This window comes from Toxotes jaculatrix, chromosome 6 (genome assembly GCF_017976425.1).
Source record: "Toxotes jaculatrix isolate fToxJac2 chromosome 6, fToxJac2.pri, whole genome shotgun sequence".
Lineage (NCBI taxonomy): Eukaryota > Metazoa > Chordata > Actinopteri > Toxotidae > Toxotes > Toxotes jaculatrix.
In genome coordinates, this window is record NC_054399.1 from 8,817,278 (window position 1) to 8,829,875 (window position 12,598).

General features: G+C 43.2%; 1 protein-coding gene across 4 annotated transcripts in view; it reads left to right on the forward strand.

The window, feature by feature from the left end:
- Nucleotides 1–2,574: 2,574 nt before the first annotated feature.
- Nucleotides 2,575–12,598, forward strand: part of tle2a (TLE family member 2, transcriptional corepressor a) — a 39,808-nt gene continuing 29,784 nt past the window's right edge. For 2 of the 4 annotated variants that reach the window (XM_041040780.1, XM_041040781.1), the window contains exon 1: nucleotides 2,575–2,961. In XM_041040780.1, the coding sequence (XP_040896714.1) occupies nucleotides 2,938–2,961 (24 nt within the window). In that variant the 5' untranslated portion in view covers nucleotides 2,575–2,937. The remainder of the gene's footprint in view (nucleotides 2,962–12,598) is intronic. The other 2 variants (XM_041040782.1, XM_041040783.1) reach the window with 1 other exon arrangement.

Consider the following 12,598-nt stretch of genomic DNA (forward strand, 5'->3'; position numbering starts at 1 on the left):
ATTTAGTGGCAATATCAAACTCACAGTTTGACACTGATATTGCTGTTGGCAACCACAAAGGAGTGAGTTGGTCTGAGGTTTTGTGGGAAGTGAGCTTGTTTCCATCACTTCATTCATCAGAACCACTCCCTCTTGATGTTTTGCTTTTTGGTGATAATTTGCCCTCTGTATGGATAACCGGTGTGTTGGTTTTCACTGCTGCTCTCTCCCCTTGCCTTAAGTTGTGATTAGAAAGGGATGATGCTGCTCCCTCAGGCACTTTCCACTGTTTTGCCCTTTGAGACAGGTGTGTGTAGGTGAGGACGTGTTTATTTACACTCAGCATACTTGCATTTGACAGAATTATCTCTTTACAACCTCACACGGCTGAGCTAAAACCAGAAGCTCCTGTAGCATTGCAAGCACTGTGTCCTCTCCCATTGTGGGGCCACTTTGATGTCCCGTAGCTCTGAGCCGCTGTGGAAGAGAGAAGGGCACTGTGGACCTGGTGTATTTAATCACTGGAGCTCAGCCAACACACACACACACACACTCACAAACACACATACACCTAGGCCACTCCTTCATCTGACCTGCCAATAGCAATAATATGTGTCCTTCACTTATCATTTTCTATCATCTATATTATTTTGCCCCCCCCCCACCAAGCACAACGCAACACAGCCACATACATCCTGTGCAACCCCCTGCCGCCTATCCCCACCCCGTCACCCAGCCCAGCAAGCACCCCCACCCAACACACACACACCAACATGAAACATCTCCCCGTGCAGCAGCAGACTGCAAAGCACTGCATTCCTCATGACTTTTTTTTTTTCTAATAAATGTGATCCCAGAATCCGAGAGGGAGACCAGTGCTGTGCATTAAAATTCATGGGGGGAAAAAATGGCAATAAAATCTTTCTTTCTCTCTCTCTTCCCCTCTTTCTCTCTTTCCCTCTCCTCTCTCCCCACTTGCTCCCCTCACCCTTCTCTCTTTTTCATTCCCTCACTTGTCTGCTCAACTCACACACATGCACAAGCCACACACACACATGCACACTTTTTTTTTTCATCACCCGTGTGCACTCTCTCTCTCTTTCAATCTCTAACCCTCCTACTGGCTCCTCTTTCTCAGCATCCCCCCTGCTGTCCTTCATCCTTTATTCTTTTCCTCCTCCCTCCCTCCCCCTCTGCCTTTCCTCTCTCTGTCTCTTTCTCACACACACATACACACACACACACACAAACACATATACTCTCACACAAACACACACCCATCTATATTTTCCAACTCCACCTCTGGCAGGTTGTGATTTCCACTGTCAGAAATTGCTTTTTCAATATCTCTCTCTCTAATTATGAGCCCCGCTAAAGGGGTCGTGCCACCAGAATACCAATTTCTCCACGATTTCTCCCTTCTTTTCCACAATAATTCTCCTTTTCCAGGTAACAACAATACGCATATTCAATACATAGGCATGAAAGTATTGCAGCATTATCGCTGCTGTATTTCTTCAGGGTTCTGGTGCCTTCTTGGGCTCTGATTTAGATCTGTTTGGTCTTTTCATGTTTGGTCAGTTCCCTGTGGTCATGATTAATTTTTGACATCCATCTTGGAATGAAAAGGGTGATGCAGATGTTAGAGCAAAGTCTATTTATTTCCACATCGACAAGGACGAAATGGGGGGAATGTGAGATTTTTGAATGCATTGACGGTTTGTGGGGAGAAAAAGGAAAACCACTGAATCTTGATACAGCCACCGCACAACTCCTCGCATTCTCAATCACTCCCTGTACCCAGGAAAGGGTTAACCTCACTGAGCAGTTGTAGCCTGCTTGATTGACGTGGGGAGCATTGTGCTACCTGTGCCCTCCAATCAGCAACCGGTTAGCACAGCCCACGTGGGTGTTCTCGGTACTCATTGGATCGTTTTACCAGTGTTTACTGTGCTGAGGCCGAGCCCCACGTGGAGATTTCATTCAATCACTGAACAATTCCTCTGAACCTCTCCTTTCTAAAGAAATATTTTGCACTTTTATTTATACAATTAAAATTTCCTAACTGTGTGGATATGGCAGTATGCGGATGAACCTAATTACAATGCAACAGTAATAAGAGAAGTAACCCAGCAAAGGTTTCTTTGCAAATATCATCAGGCTATTTGAAGATCAGCATTATGTGAATGCTAGATGCTCTGATTTGCCCCAGTATTTATAACTTAGATGGGATATGTATTTTTTTTCTGTAAAAAGAACAATTCCAAATCAACAGAAGGTTATTAATTTTGAAATAATTTGAGTATGGTGGTGGGGTTGGCGGGAGGGGAAACAAGTAAACCAAGTGTCTTTAGTGTCCCCCACTTCTTAAAGAAAGCTACTCATATGTTATGTCCCATTGAGGATCAGAGAAGGGGGGAGTGAGAGAAGTGAGGGACTGGGAGTGTTGTGTGAAAAGAGTGCAGGCCAACGAGCGAGACAAAAGAGGCTGCGGCTGCATTGAATGTGCTGGTGGTGTGTCCGTCTCCGAAGCCACAAGCAAACCACATACCCCCCCCCCCCCCCCCCTCTGGCCTTTACGCTACAGACGGCGAAAATATATCCGAGAGGGAAACCAATTGCGATATTGTAATTGCTGGAAGCGCGAAGTTGTCGACTTAGAAGAAAGCTCCCCCGGACCGGGTGTTTCTCCCCGTCCTTACTACACGTCGAGTGCGGTGCGGTGTGGGGTTGGAGATATAACCCAGAACAAAGGAGTCTCGAAGCAAGGAATGAGCGAGCCGAGACTAGTTGTGCCATTACCTTTGAAACCGGGCCAAATGCCTCTCTGAGACCCAACAATAGTACATCGGCTGCTCGTATTTCTCGACGAAGCTTTCCGCCCCAAAAGGGAGAAAGAAGAAGGACAAGGGGGGAAAAAAAGAAACGCACACGGACACTCACAAGTCGGCGGCTACAATGTTTCCTCAAAACCGACCACCGGTAAGTAGGCTACGCTACCATGTAACAGTCTACGCGCATTTAACGAGGTTATTGTCTCCAAACCTCAACCTGCATTAAATGCAACGTGTTTGTAACAAACGCCAGGTTGTTTTAAGCCTCAATAAGAAAGTACAAGCCCAAATTGTTTGTCTTCATCATTCTTACAGTGTATTTCCGGGGAGCTCTTTTGTAGGGACCATACAGTATAATACTCTGGGTGATACTAGGCTGTTAAATGCAGCATCATATTTTATTTTGTCTTTATATCAACGCCCGGTGAAATCTTTGTCTCATGAAGGTCAGGCAGATTTTCAGATTGGGTTTAGTGAGGAAAAGCTCCCTCTCAAACAACGTTTAACTTTGCTGAGTGTCTTTGTGTGTGAGTCTCATGTCCTTGGTGGCCACCACCACCTCCATCAGGTTAGAAACATGGAGTCTCCTTCCATCTCTACACTATTGTGGAGTTGACCCAGATGATCAAGTGTGTGTTTGTTTGTCCCTTCCTCATGGGCTGGGGGGGAGGGGGGTGAGTCAGCTTGGCTTGTTGACACCAGTACTCAGTGGTCTGCCCTTCTCAAGTGCCACTCACTGTTTTCAAAAAATCTGCATTTGTTTTTTTATTTCTTTTCAATCCTATCAAATGTGATTCATGCCCCTGATTTACCAATATGACAGACTGAGAACTAGGAAGCGTTTCTTTACTAGAAGTAAACCACTGTTGCCAAAAGTCCTCTGTAATGCCCGGTAATATGGCTGTAAAAATGAAAAAGAAACTGGCATGCTGTCTGTGTTTTGAGATGCATCTCTGCGAGGTTAGGAGTGAAATTCATGCTGCATGGCTTTAATTTGTTTTAGTCGAGTTAGGTGGAGAGCTTTTGAGCTGACTGAAATACATAAACACTGGTCCTCCAGCTGTGTGAAGTATCAATTAAGACCTGCTCATTTGCCTAACCCTCATCTACATCCTTCAGCCATGCCACCCTGCACCCCACCCCTGACAATGTTTTGACATTCATGTCCCATGCATCAAAACCATATTAAGCATACTGTGAATGTGTGTGTACATCTACTTTCATTTTTCTCACAAATCTATTCAGACCCCAAAAACACATTGTTTAAATTTTTTGAATAGTTTGTGTGTTTGCATGATTCTTCTATTCCACTGCTATCATGCATCGTAACTTAAATTTCAGCCTGTACTTCCTTTGAGTGATAAAGGGATCTTGTGAGTCCCCCACTACTCAAACATACAGCACATATACAAACATTACACACACACACACCAGCAGCAGCAGCTGTGTATGTAGTATAGCTGACTGCAGGAAGGCAGGGCAGGAGGCACACTGTGGGTCTGTGGTTTGCACTGTAAACTCAATCCCTCTCATCCAGCCTCTCCTCGCTGTGTTCCTGTGAGAGCTCCAAACCACATCTTAATGTATGGGCAGGCGTCCCAGGGTGAGAGGAGCAGACTGCGGCGGGTCTGGGTGGAATGTTTAGGCCAACAGCCCTGTTTCATTTCAGCCCTCCGCAGAACTCAGCAGTACCGTGTGAGGCCGCCGTCTCCGGCCATCAGTAGTTGTTGTTTGCACCTTGGAGTGAAGGGCCACTCAACCTGGCAAACTGTTTTAATCTCTGAAACCCTAGTCTGGCAGTAGCCTGTCATCACTGGAGACTGGCCTGCTGTGAAGCATGTGACCTATAAATGACATAAATATGTGGCCCGTTTATTATAAAATATATATTTGTCTTTTATTGAATGATAATTATCGATCGATCCTGCAATGCTTTCACATTCAGGTATATTTTAAAATCCTCAACAAGAGACTTTGTAGTTTGTGTCTGCAACTAATTCAGCCTGCGAAAGCTTCTTACAACAGACCTTCTTTCCTGATTCCTCGTGTAAAGAAGGAACTTGGTAATCACCAGTTTCAGATATTTTTGTAGGCTAGACTGTTAACCTTTATAGAGCGTACACAGAATCATATGGTGTAAAGCACAACAGACAAATTAAAACTACTATTGGTATTTTTAATCACACGTGTATCACATCTAGTATATGTACTAACCAAATACAGTACATACCTAAGCTGAACTTCTCCTCATCAGAGACAAAAAAGCTAATTAGGTGCACAGACGTAAAGGGGTCCAGTGTCCAAACCACATATACATGACATAAAAAGAAAGTTTCTGGAAAATACTCGAGGTTCTTGTATGTGTTCAGATGATTCTGGGATTCGGCCCGATGCCAGATGCAGTAGACTAGCTCAGACGTGTATCGAACATGGCTGGATCTCTTAGATCCTTCGTGTCCTCTCACATATGTTGCTGTTACAGAAACGTAGCAGCTATACTGTAGACACACGGATAAGAAGAAGAAGAAAGCAGAATATAAAATTATTCAAATCTGAAACAGTTTTTGTTAGCATGCAGTGATACTAACCATGTTAACATATACACATTTGAGCTGATTTAATTAACACAAAAGTAAAACATAAATCAAATACATTTAGAAAGAGAAATTTGTGACAGTTTCTTCTCAACAAAGCCCCGGATTGGGGGATGGGTTAGTTAAGAGGCTACTATTGGGGGTGATCAGTTAGGCCGTGTTCAGACAGACACTCACTGAAAAAAATGCAGCCCTTCTCATTTATTTGAAGTGGGGGCGCATTGAGGGGAGGTTGCAAAGTGACAACAAAGTTGAATATGGTTCAACTTTTGTTGTAACAGGCTTATCGGTACATGAAACAACACACCCCCACCAATGCAACCCCTGGCTTTGTTTTAATGCATGGAAAATGTCTGGGTGAATACAGCCTTAAACTGCAGGGGGTTGCATTTGTGAGGGCATGTTGTTTCATATACCTGTGACATTAAAATATGACCTGGGATGTCCAGTTAGAGGAACATGGATGTCACATTGCAGTAAAAGTTGAATCAGATTCAGCTTTTTTACTGCAGGAGACAGCATCATTTTGGACGACCCCACCCGCTCGATGGCCCTCTCTACATCAGCACAATTTCTCCATTCAGATGAATGGCTTCGCTTCTTCACGCAGCATGAATGTCTGTGTGAGTCTGCATTTACTTCAGTGATCTCCACACTCATCGTCTTCAGGCCGTCAGTGAGTTAAAATGTCCATTTACAAATGCTGCTCTTATTTGAAAAGTAGTATCGATATCCTTGGTTAAGTTTTGTTGTTTAGCCTGTTCTTCATATCTGTTACGATAACATTTCATAACTTATTAGGGCAAACAATGATCACACAAGTCACTAACGTGTCCTGCCGTTTGTCATATTATCTGACTAAACACTGATTTGGTTGCTAACCAGACTGTCCATTGTAAACACTGATTAGATTTTTAAGAGCTATTTCCTGGTTCAGCTTGATTTGAGCAACTGTATTCACTGTATGCACACAGTGTTAGCATAGTAGACTAAAACAGACGGTTTGCGTGTGTTCACCTTCATTTTCCCTCTCAAATAATTTGTGTTTGATTACAATGTTAAAATTGTATTTTTATGGGTGTTTTTTCTCTTGGTGTTGTCTGTCCCAGTGGACCATCTTGAAAAGCTAATTTTGTCTAGAACTGTCCCCATGGGCATAGAAAAACAGTGCAAACTGAAGCAATTCAAATGCTGAATTATTGCTGATGTCTATCAAATGAAGTTATTAAAGTGTGTAATCCAAAACCAAACCTGGTAACAATGCCATGCTACAGATCAAATGTTTATTATCCAAGAAATAATGTCTAATGTTTGCTGCTATGATGCCATAGTACATCCTTTTTACTGATTTTCAAGTACAGTTGGTATGTGGTGACCTTACATCACAGCAAGTGGACCTTGTTGCACTGTCACTATACTCATCATTGCAATGCCACAACAATAGGAATTAACCAATGCTAAACCCTGAGCGTATGGAGGCCACTTGACCCCGCAATTTATGCCACTTCTGTCAAGTAGCATTGTAAGGTTTTTGTTTGCATGAGGCCTGAAGAACCGAGGGCACCAGAAAACATAGTATGAATCACATCATAATCAGATGCCTCAGATAACTTGAGAATCAAATGAAGTATTTTAGAAAAGCCTGTTTTCTCCATCCATGTTATACCATGGATAGTTTTTGGAAAGCTCCTTGTTTTGGGGGTCAAAAATCTTTATTTGGGAATTTATTTAATTGTGTCCAAATGTCAGCAGTGCGCTGGTAGGACGTCTGGGTTTTGTGGGCCATATAACAAAACTAACCCTAACTTGCTATGCAAGGGAGACCAAGAATGTGTTTTCAGCTTAATACTTGAAAGTGTGGCCATGCCCTAAATCTTCATCAAGGAGGTGGCCTTTCTAAATGAATATCTAGTCAGTGGAACATAAATAAATGGTGGTAGGAGACAGACAGTTGTAGGGAGAGTATTTTGAATGAGTGATTGTGATGAGGCCTTCTTCTCTTCATCCTCATAGTTGGCATAAAGCAAGCCTCCACTTCCTGAGTCCTGGCATGCTTTTAGCTCTTTATCACCACTGTTGTCCAGTGGCAAGAGTGTGGCTATCGATCAGGAGCTTGCCTGCTACACACAGCCAGAGATTAGATGGAGAGAGAGAGAGAGTGAGAGAGGAAAAGAAAAGGCAGAAGAAAATAAAGGAAAAGAGGCTGAAGGGATCTCAGGTTTACACAAGCTGTTGTGGAGGTGCGTCTCGGTGGAGGGAACAAACGAGCTGAGGGGGTTACCTAATAAAAGAAGGCACCTCCAGCAATTAAGCCAGCTGACAGGAAAACTGTGGCGCTTCGCTAATGTGGGCTGACAGCAGGGAAATTTGAATAACGGGGCTTGCGGGAGGAAAGGGGGGGGGGGCAGGGAAAGAAAGATGTGTGGTGCTAATGAAACAGGTGCCTGGCAGCCCCTCCCCTCTAAGTGCAGGAATCATTGAGAGATTACGAGCACGTTTCTCCAGCGCAGAGCCAAGCAGATAGCTACTTGATGTAACTGGGGGGTGGGGAGGTAGGGGCATTGGACCTGTGTCTTTCCTTCCTCAGTGCAAGCTCCTTTAACAATGCAAATCACTGCTGAATGTTGACAGTTGGGTTTGAACAATTTGTTATAAGAAGCTTTAACTTCAAACGCTTTTGAGAAGGAACTGTGTATTGACATGTTTCATGGCCCTCAGAGATGGGGAGGTGTGTTTTAGGCGTGTGTGGGTGGATACACAGAGATACACACATTGAGAAATGTTACTCTGGGTCAGACCTACCGTCACAGCGTCCTTGGTGGTAGTCAGAAAGAGAGGGAGAGGGAGAAAGAGAGAGAGGGAGCTTGGTGGGTGTTTACTCTGATGATCGACTCTGTGGGTAAGCAGTGTAATTAGTGGCCTGACTAATGGGCCGAGCTATATGAAGGAGGCAGCAGCACAGCATCTTCCCAGCTGAAGGACACAGACAGAGTGATCTAGCTCCGATTAAACAGATAAAATAAAAACTAACCTAAACATTTCACAAGGTATTTTGTAGCCACACAAGTGGCATGGCTCTAAGGATGGCGATGAAGATCTCCTGACTGGTCACTTGGTCCACCACCTTGGTCCAAACTGAAATATCTCAACAGCTACTGGGAAATGAACTAAATGAAATGTCCAGATATTCTTGGTGCCCAGAAGGTGAATCCTAATGTCTTTGGTGATCCCCTGAAATCTCATGTATTAGTTGATTGCCATAAAAGTTGTTACAGACATTCATGTTCCGATCAGGATCAATTTAAATTGTTTTTGTGTGAACAGGCAAAATTTTTGCTGAATTTTAATTTGTTTTGCAGCCAGCGGCCTTTTAGTAGAAACTAGATTCTCCCGCCAAAGCTGGGCACAATCAGTGTTCAGGATTTGTAATGGGGAGCATTGAATGACAGAAAAGAAGCGAGAACGTGGCAGCCACTCATTACAAAGTAGTGGGAGCTTTGTGTATAAAAGAACTTGGAGGAATCTTTTTTTTTTTCTTTGATGCTATATGCAGTGTGGCGTTTTCAATGTTGAAAATTGCAAGAGAAAGGAAGGAGAAATCTGTTCCTCCCCTGGTCCCCTGCAGACTTAGGAAGAAGACACAGGAGCGTTCTTTTAAGTGAACCTAATATTCCTATGGTCACACAGCCACATCATAACAGTGATGGCCCCATTTCAGCTCCATTAGCCAGCCATGTATCACTGTAGGTCAGTGTGGGTAGTGATTATTGGGACACATCTTGCGGATTCCCATCGTTATTGACGTAGGAGCTGTGTCATGTGTGAATACAATAAAGTGCATGTGTGCTCGTAAATACTTGTGGAAAACTGCATTGTGCACATATCCACTTAGTGTTTGTATTGGGCGTGTGGTCTTGTTTGTATGTGTGTGTGTGTGTGCACTTTTTTTTAAGGGTGGGGGGTTAGAGCAAGGATGTGAGGTCATAGTGGTTTGTTGCTTGTGGTGTAATTAGAGGTAACTCAAATGAAAACAGGAATGATTTCATTCAGAGAATGCCGCGCTGTTAATGGTCCCCTCATGTCACATTTTCATTTGTGCACAGATACTGATTTCTGTAGACACTGTTTTTTTCGCGTGCATACATTTGTTTGTGCATTTGTGTATGTGTCTTTGCATTCGTGGGTTTTGTGGCATGCGACCTTGGATATAATGTGTGTGCAGAGCATATAACCTGATCTGTTATGGTGCAGTGCTGTGGTTGATGTTCAGCTGTTTCTCAGCAGTTAGCATGTTTAAAACAGCCTTACTGGATTGTTTCCACTATCCTGTCCCACTGAAGGGATGTGGGATTTGATTTAAATCATTTCTATCCCCATAGATGACTCATTCACACTCTCTCTCTCTCTCTCTCTCTCTCTCCCACCCATCCCTTCATCATCAGGTCCTCATTTAATCATTGCAATTGACTTAGGCCTTCCTGGGCTAAGAGAGAGATTAGTGTGAATGGGTGTGTGCGCACCTATACATTGGATGCCACAGCATCATATCTGGGGTTTCCGTATTGAGCTTGTGCCATAGGTGGACTTAAACCCCTAATGTTATCCTGTAGCTTTCTCAGCTGGCTTTCTGGAACGGAACAGATCACAGCAGCGCTGGTAACAACACGGCGCTGCTCAGGGCCTGTAAACACCTCCCCACTGATTTATCTAAACAGTTGAGTAATCAGATGATCTCTAATCATATCAGAGAAAAGCTTTCCTTCCTCATGCTGGCCCACCTCGTGCAATCCTTTCTCAGTATTACAGAACTCGACTTTACTATTGCAAGAGCCACAGAAAGATCTAGCCTGTAATTGTGTAACAGTGATTTTCAGTCTATGTAAGCTTTGTTCAAGGGCAGACGGCATGTCTCTTGTTTGCTTTCAAGCCAGGACACGCCCGAGAGGGAGGGAATAACTGACTGTGGGATTATCAGGTGAGGCTCCAAGCTTAGACCCATTCCCTTGGGTCACCAGGTCAGCTCGATGACCTGACCTCTCACTTTAAAGCCTGCTCAGCTATTTGCCAGATCAGGAGTTGGTGCAGACTAATAGCAGTGTTTCAAGGGAAATGTAAGGAGTTTAAAAGGAGGTTACATATGCTGAGGTAGGATCTATGCTGTGTTTCAAGGCAATATCTGTCACGTGCGTCCAGTCTAGTCTGGTGTGAATCATCATGACAACAGTCCTAACGAGCAGACTGGAGTTGTGCGTAAGGTCCTGAGTGGCTGAGACAGCAGAGACAGTGGTTTCTTCCACGTAAAAAACATATACTCTTCTTCTTCTGAAGATTATAAAATAGACCCACTGACTGTAGCATCGTCCATTTCTATGGAAGGCTCTGCCTCGTCTCTCACCTGTCCTCTGTCGACATGGCTGTGTGGATAAAAGAAAATCCCTAAAAAATGTTAAAAAGAAATTGAAGGAAAAGGAGTGATTAAAAAGCAGAGAGAAGAAAGATAGACCCCTCTTTCTTTCTCCTTCCATCGTCCTATAAAATGGCCTTAGTGCTCTTTTTTTCTCCCCCCTGTGAAGAGTAATTGCTCTGTGTGTGTGTTGTGTGAAAGAGGAGGGGGGGAGTGTGTGTGTGTGTGTGTTTAATCATAGGTTTTTGTGTGAGAAGAGGAGAGTGTGCATGTGTGAGGAAGACTGACAAAATGTGTGTGTGTGTGTGTATTTTTGTGAGGCTGCGTGTGTGTAATGGTGGGTTTGTGCGTGCAAAGGAAAAAGGAGTGTGTATGTGCATGTGCGCACACATATGTGTGTGCATGGCTGTCTGTGCTCTAGGAGGGGGATCTGGCCGACAGATTGAGAGCAGCTTGTTAGAAAGAGGAACAATGAGGCCACAGCCCCTTTCCTATCTCCTTTTTTTCCTCTCCTGTCCTTTCTTTATTCTCCTTTCCTTTCCCATGTTTCCTTTCTCTTCCCATCTCCTTTCAACACAGTTCCTGAACGTCGTCCTCTTTGCTGTGTATTTCTGACTTTCTCACTTACCAGTCTCACTCATCTTAGCTGTCCAGTTTTACTTTCCACCCATTATGTCTTTTTTTTTACTTCCACCTCTTCTCTCTAACTCTTCTGTCTGTCTCTCTTCACACCCTCTTTTCCCGCTCTTTCCTCAGTATTTGCTTTCTTCTCTTCCAATAATATTTCACCTGCTGAAACCCACTTTTTGTCTGTTTTGTGGTTTCCCATGGTATATCTCTATTACTTGCCTGTCTACACAAAGACATACATTTTTCCTTATACATACTGTACATTTATGGACTGTTGGTACTGGCACATTATGCTCATCAACATCTTTCATACACTCCTCCCCTGGCATTCGTTTTGGCACTGGAGTTGAGTGATGTGATTAAGTTGTTAATTAAACATCATTAATGTGTGACAAACATTGCTGATATGTAGGACATCGAGATGTGTGTTGTGTTTGTTTTTGTTTTTTTAAACCAAATTAATTAATCCCGTTCTACCCACATACTCACACCTGTTGTCACTGCACTCCGCTTGTGGACTGTTTTATTCAGCTAAAAGGTGATCAATTTTTGGGATTCTTGTGGGGTTTTCTCCGTGTTTTCCTGACCAACATGGCATAACTACAGTGTGAGTGTGTCTTTTAATTTTAATTTTAATTTTAATAGTCTTTTAATTCTTTATCTCCCTTTTAGTTTTGTATTCTTATGTATAATTATTTGTTCAACATAAAATCATAGTATACATGACCAGGTAGCCTTAAAGCTGATAGAAATCTACTGAGTTAACATTATGGCATTTAAATGTGTTGCCTATTTTATTTAGAGCTACCTAGATTCTTTGAATGAAAGCTCTGTAGAACATGGGATGGGAAATTATGGCAAGATTCATAAGATGGAAAGGAAAGGATAAGAAAAGGCAAAAGACCCAGCTCTAGGTGGGAAGTGGAAACAGTACTTTAAATAGGAACTGACAAAATTGGAAAGAAAACTTCGCTCCTGTTTCACCTTCTAGTCTGGTTTAGCCTTGGTTTTTCATAACATACAAACAAATGCTCCAGTGAACATACCTGCAAAGAGGAATGTCTAAGACAAAGGCTAGCAAAGCTACATCACCACCAGTTAAGGATGCACATGAAAGAAAAATGAGTTGCCCTGTTCCACCACCCTCCTAGGGAAAA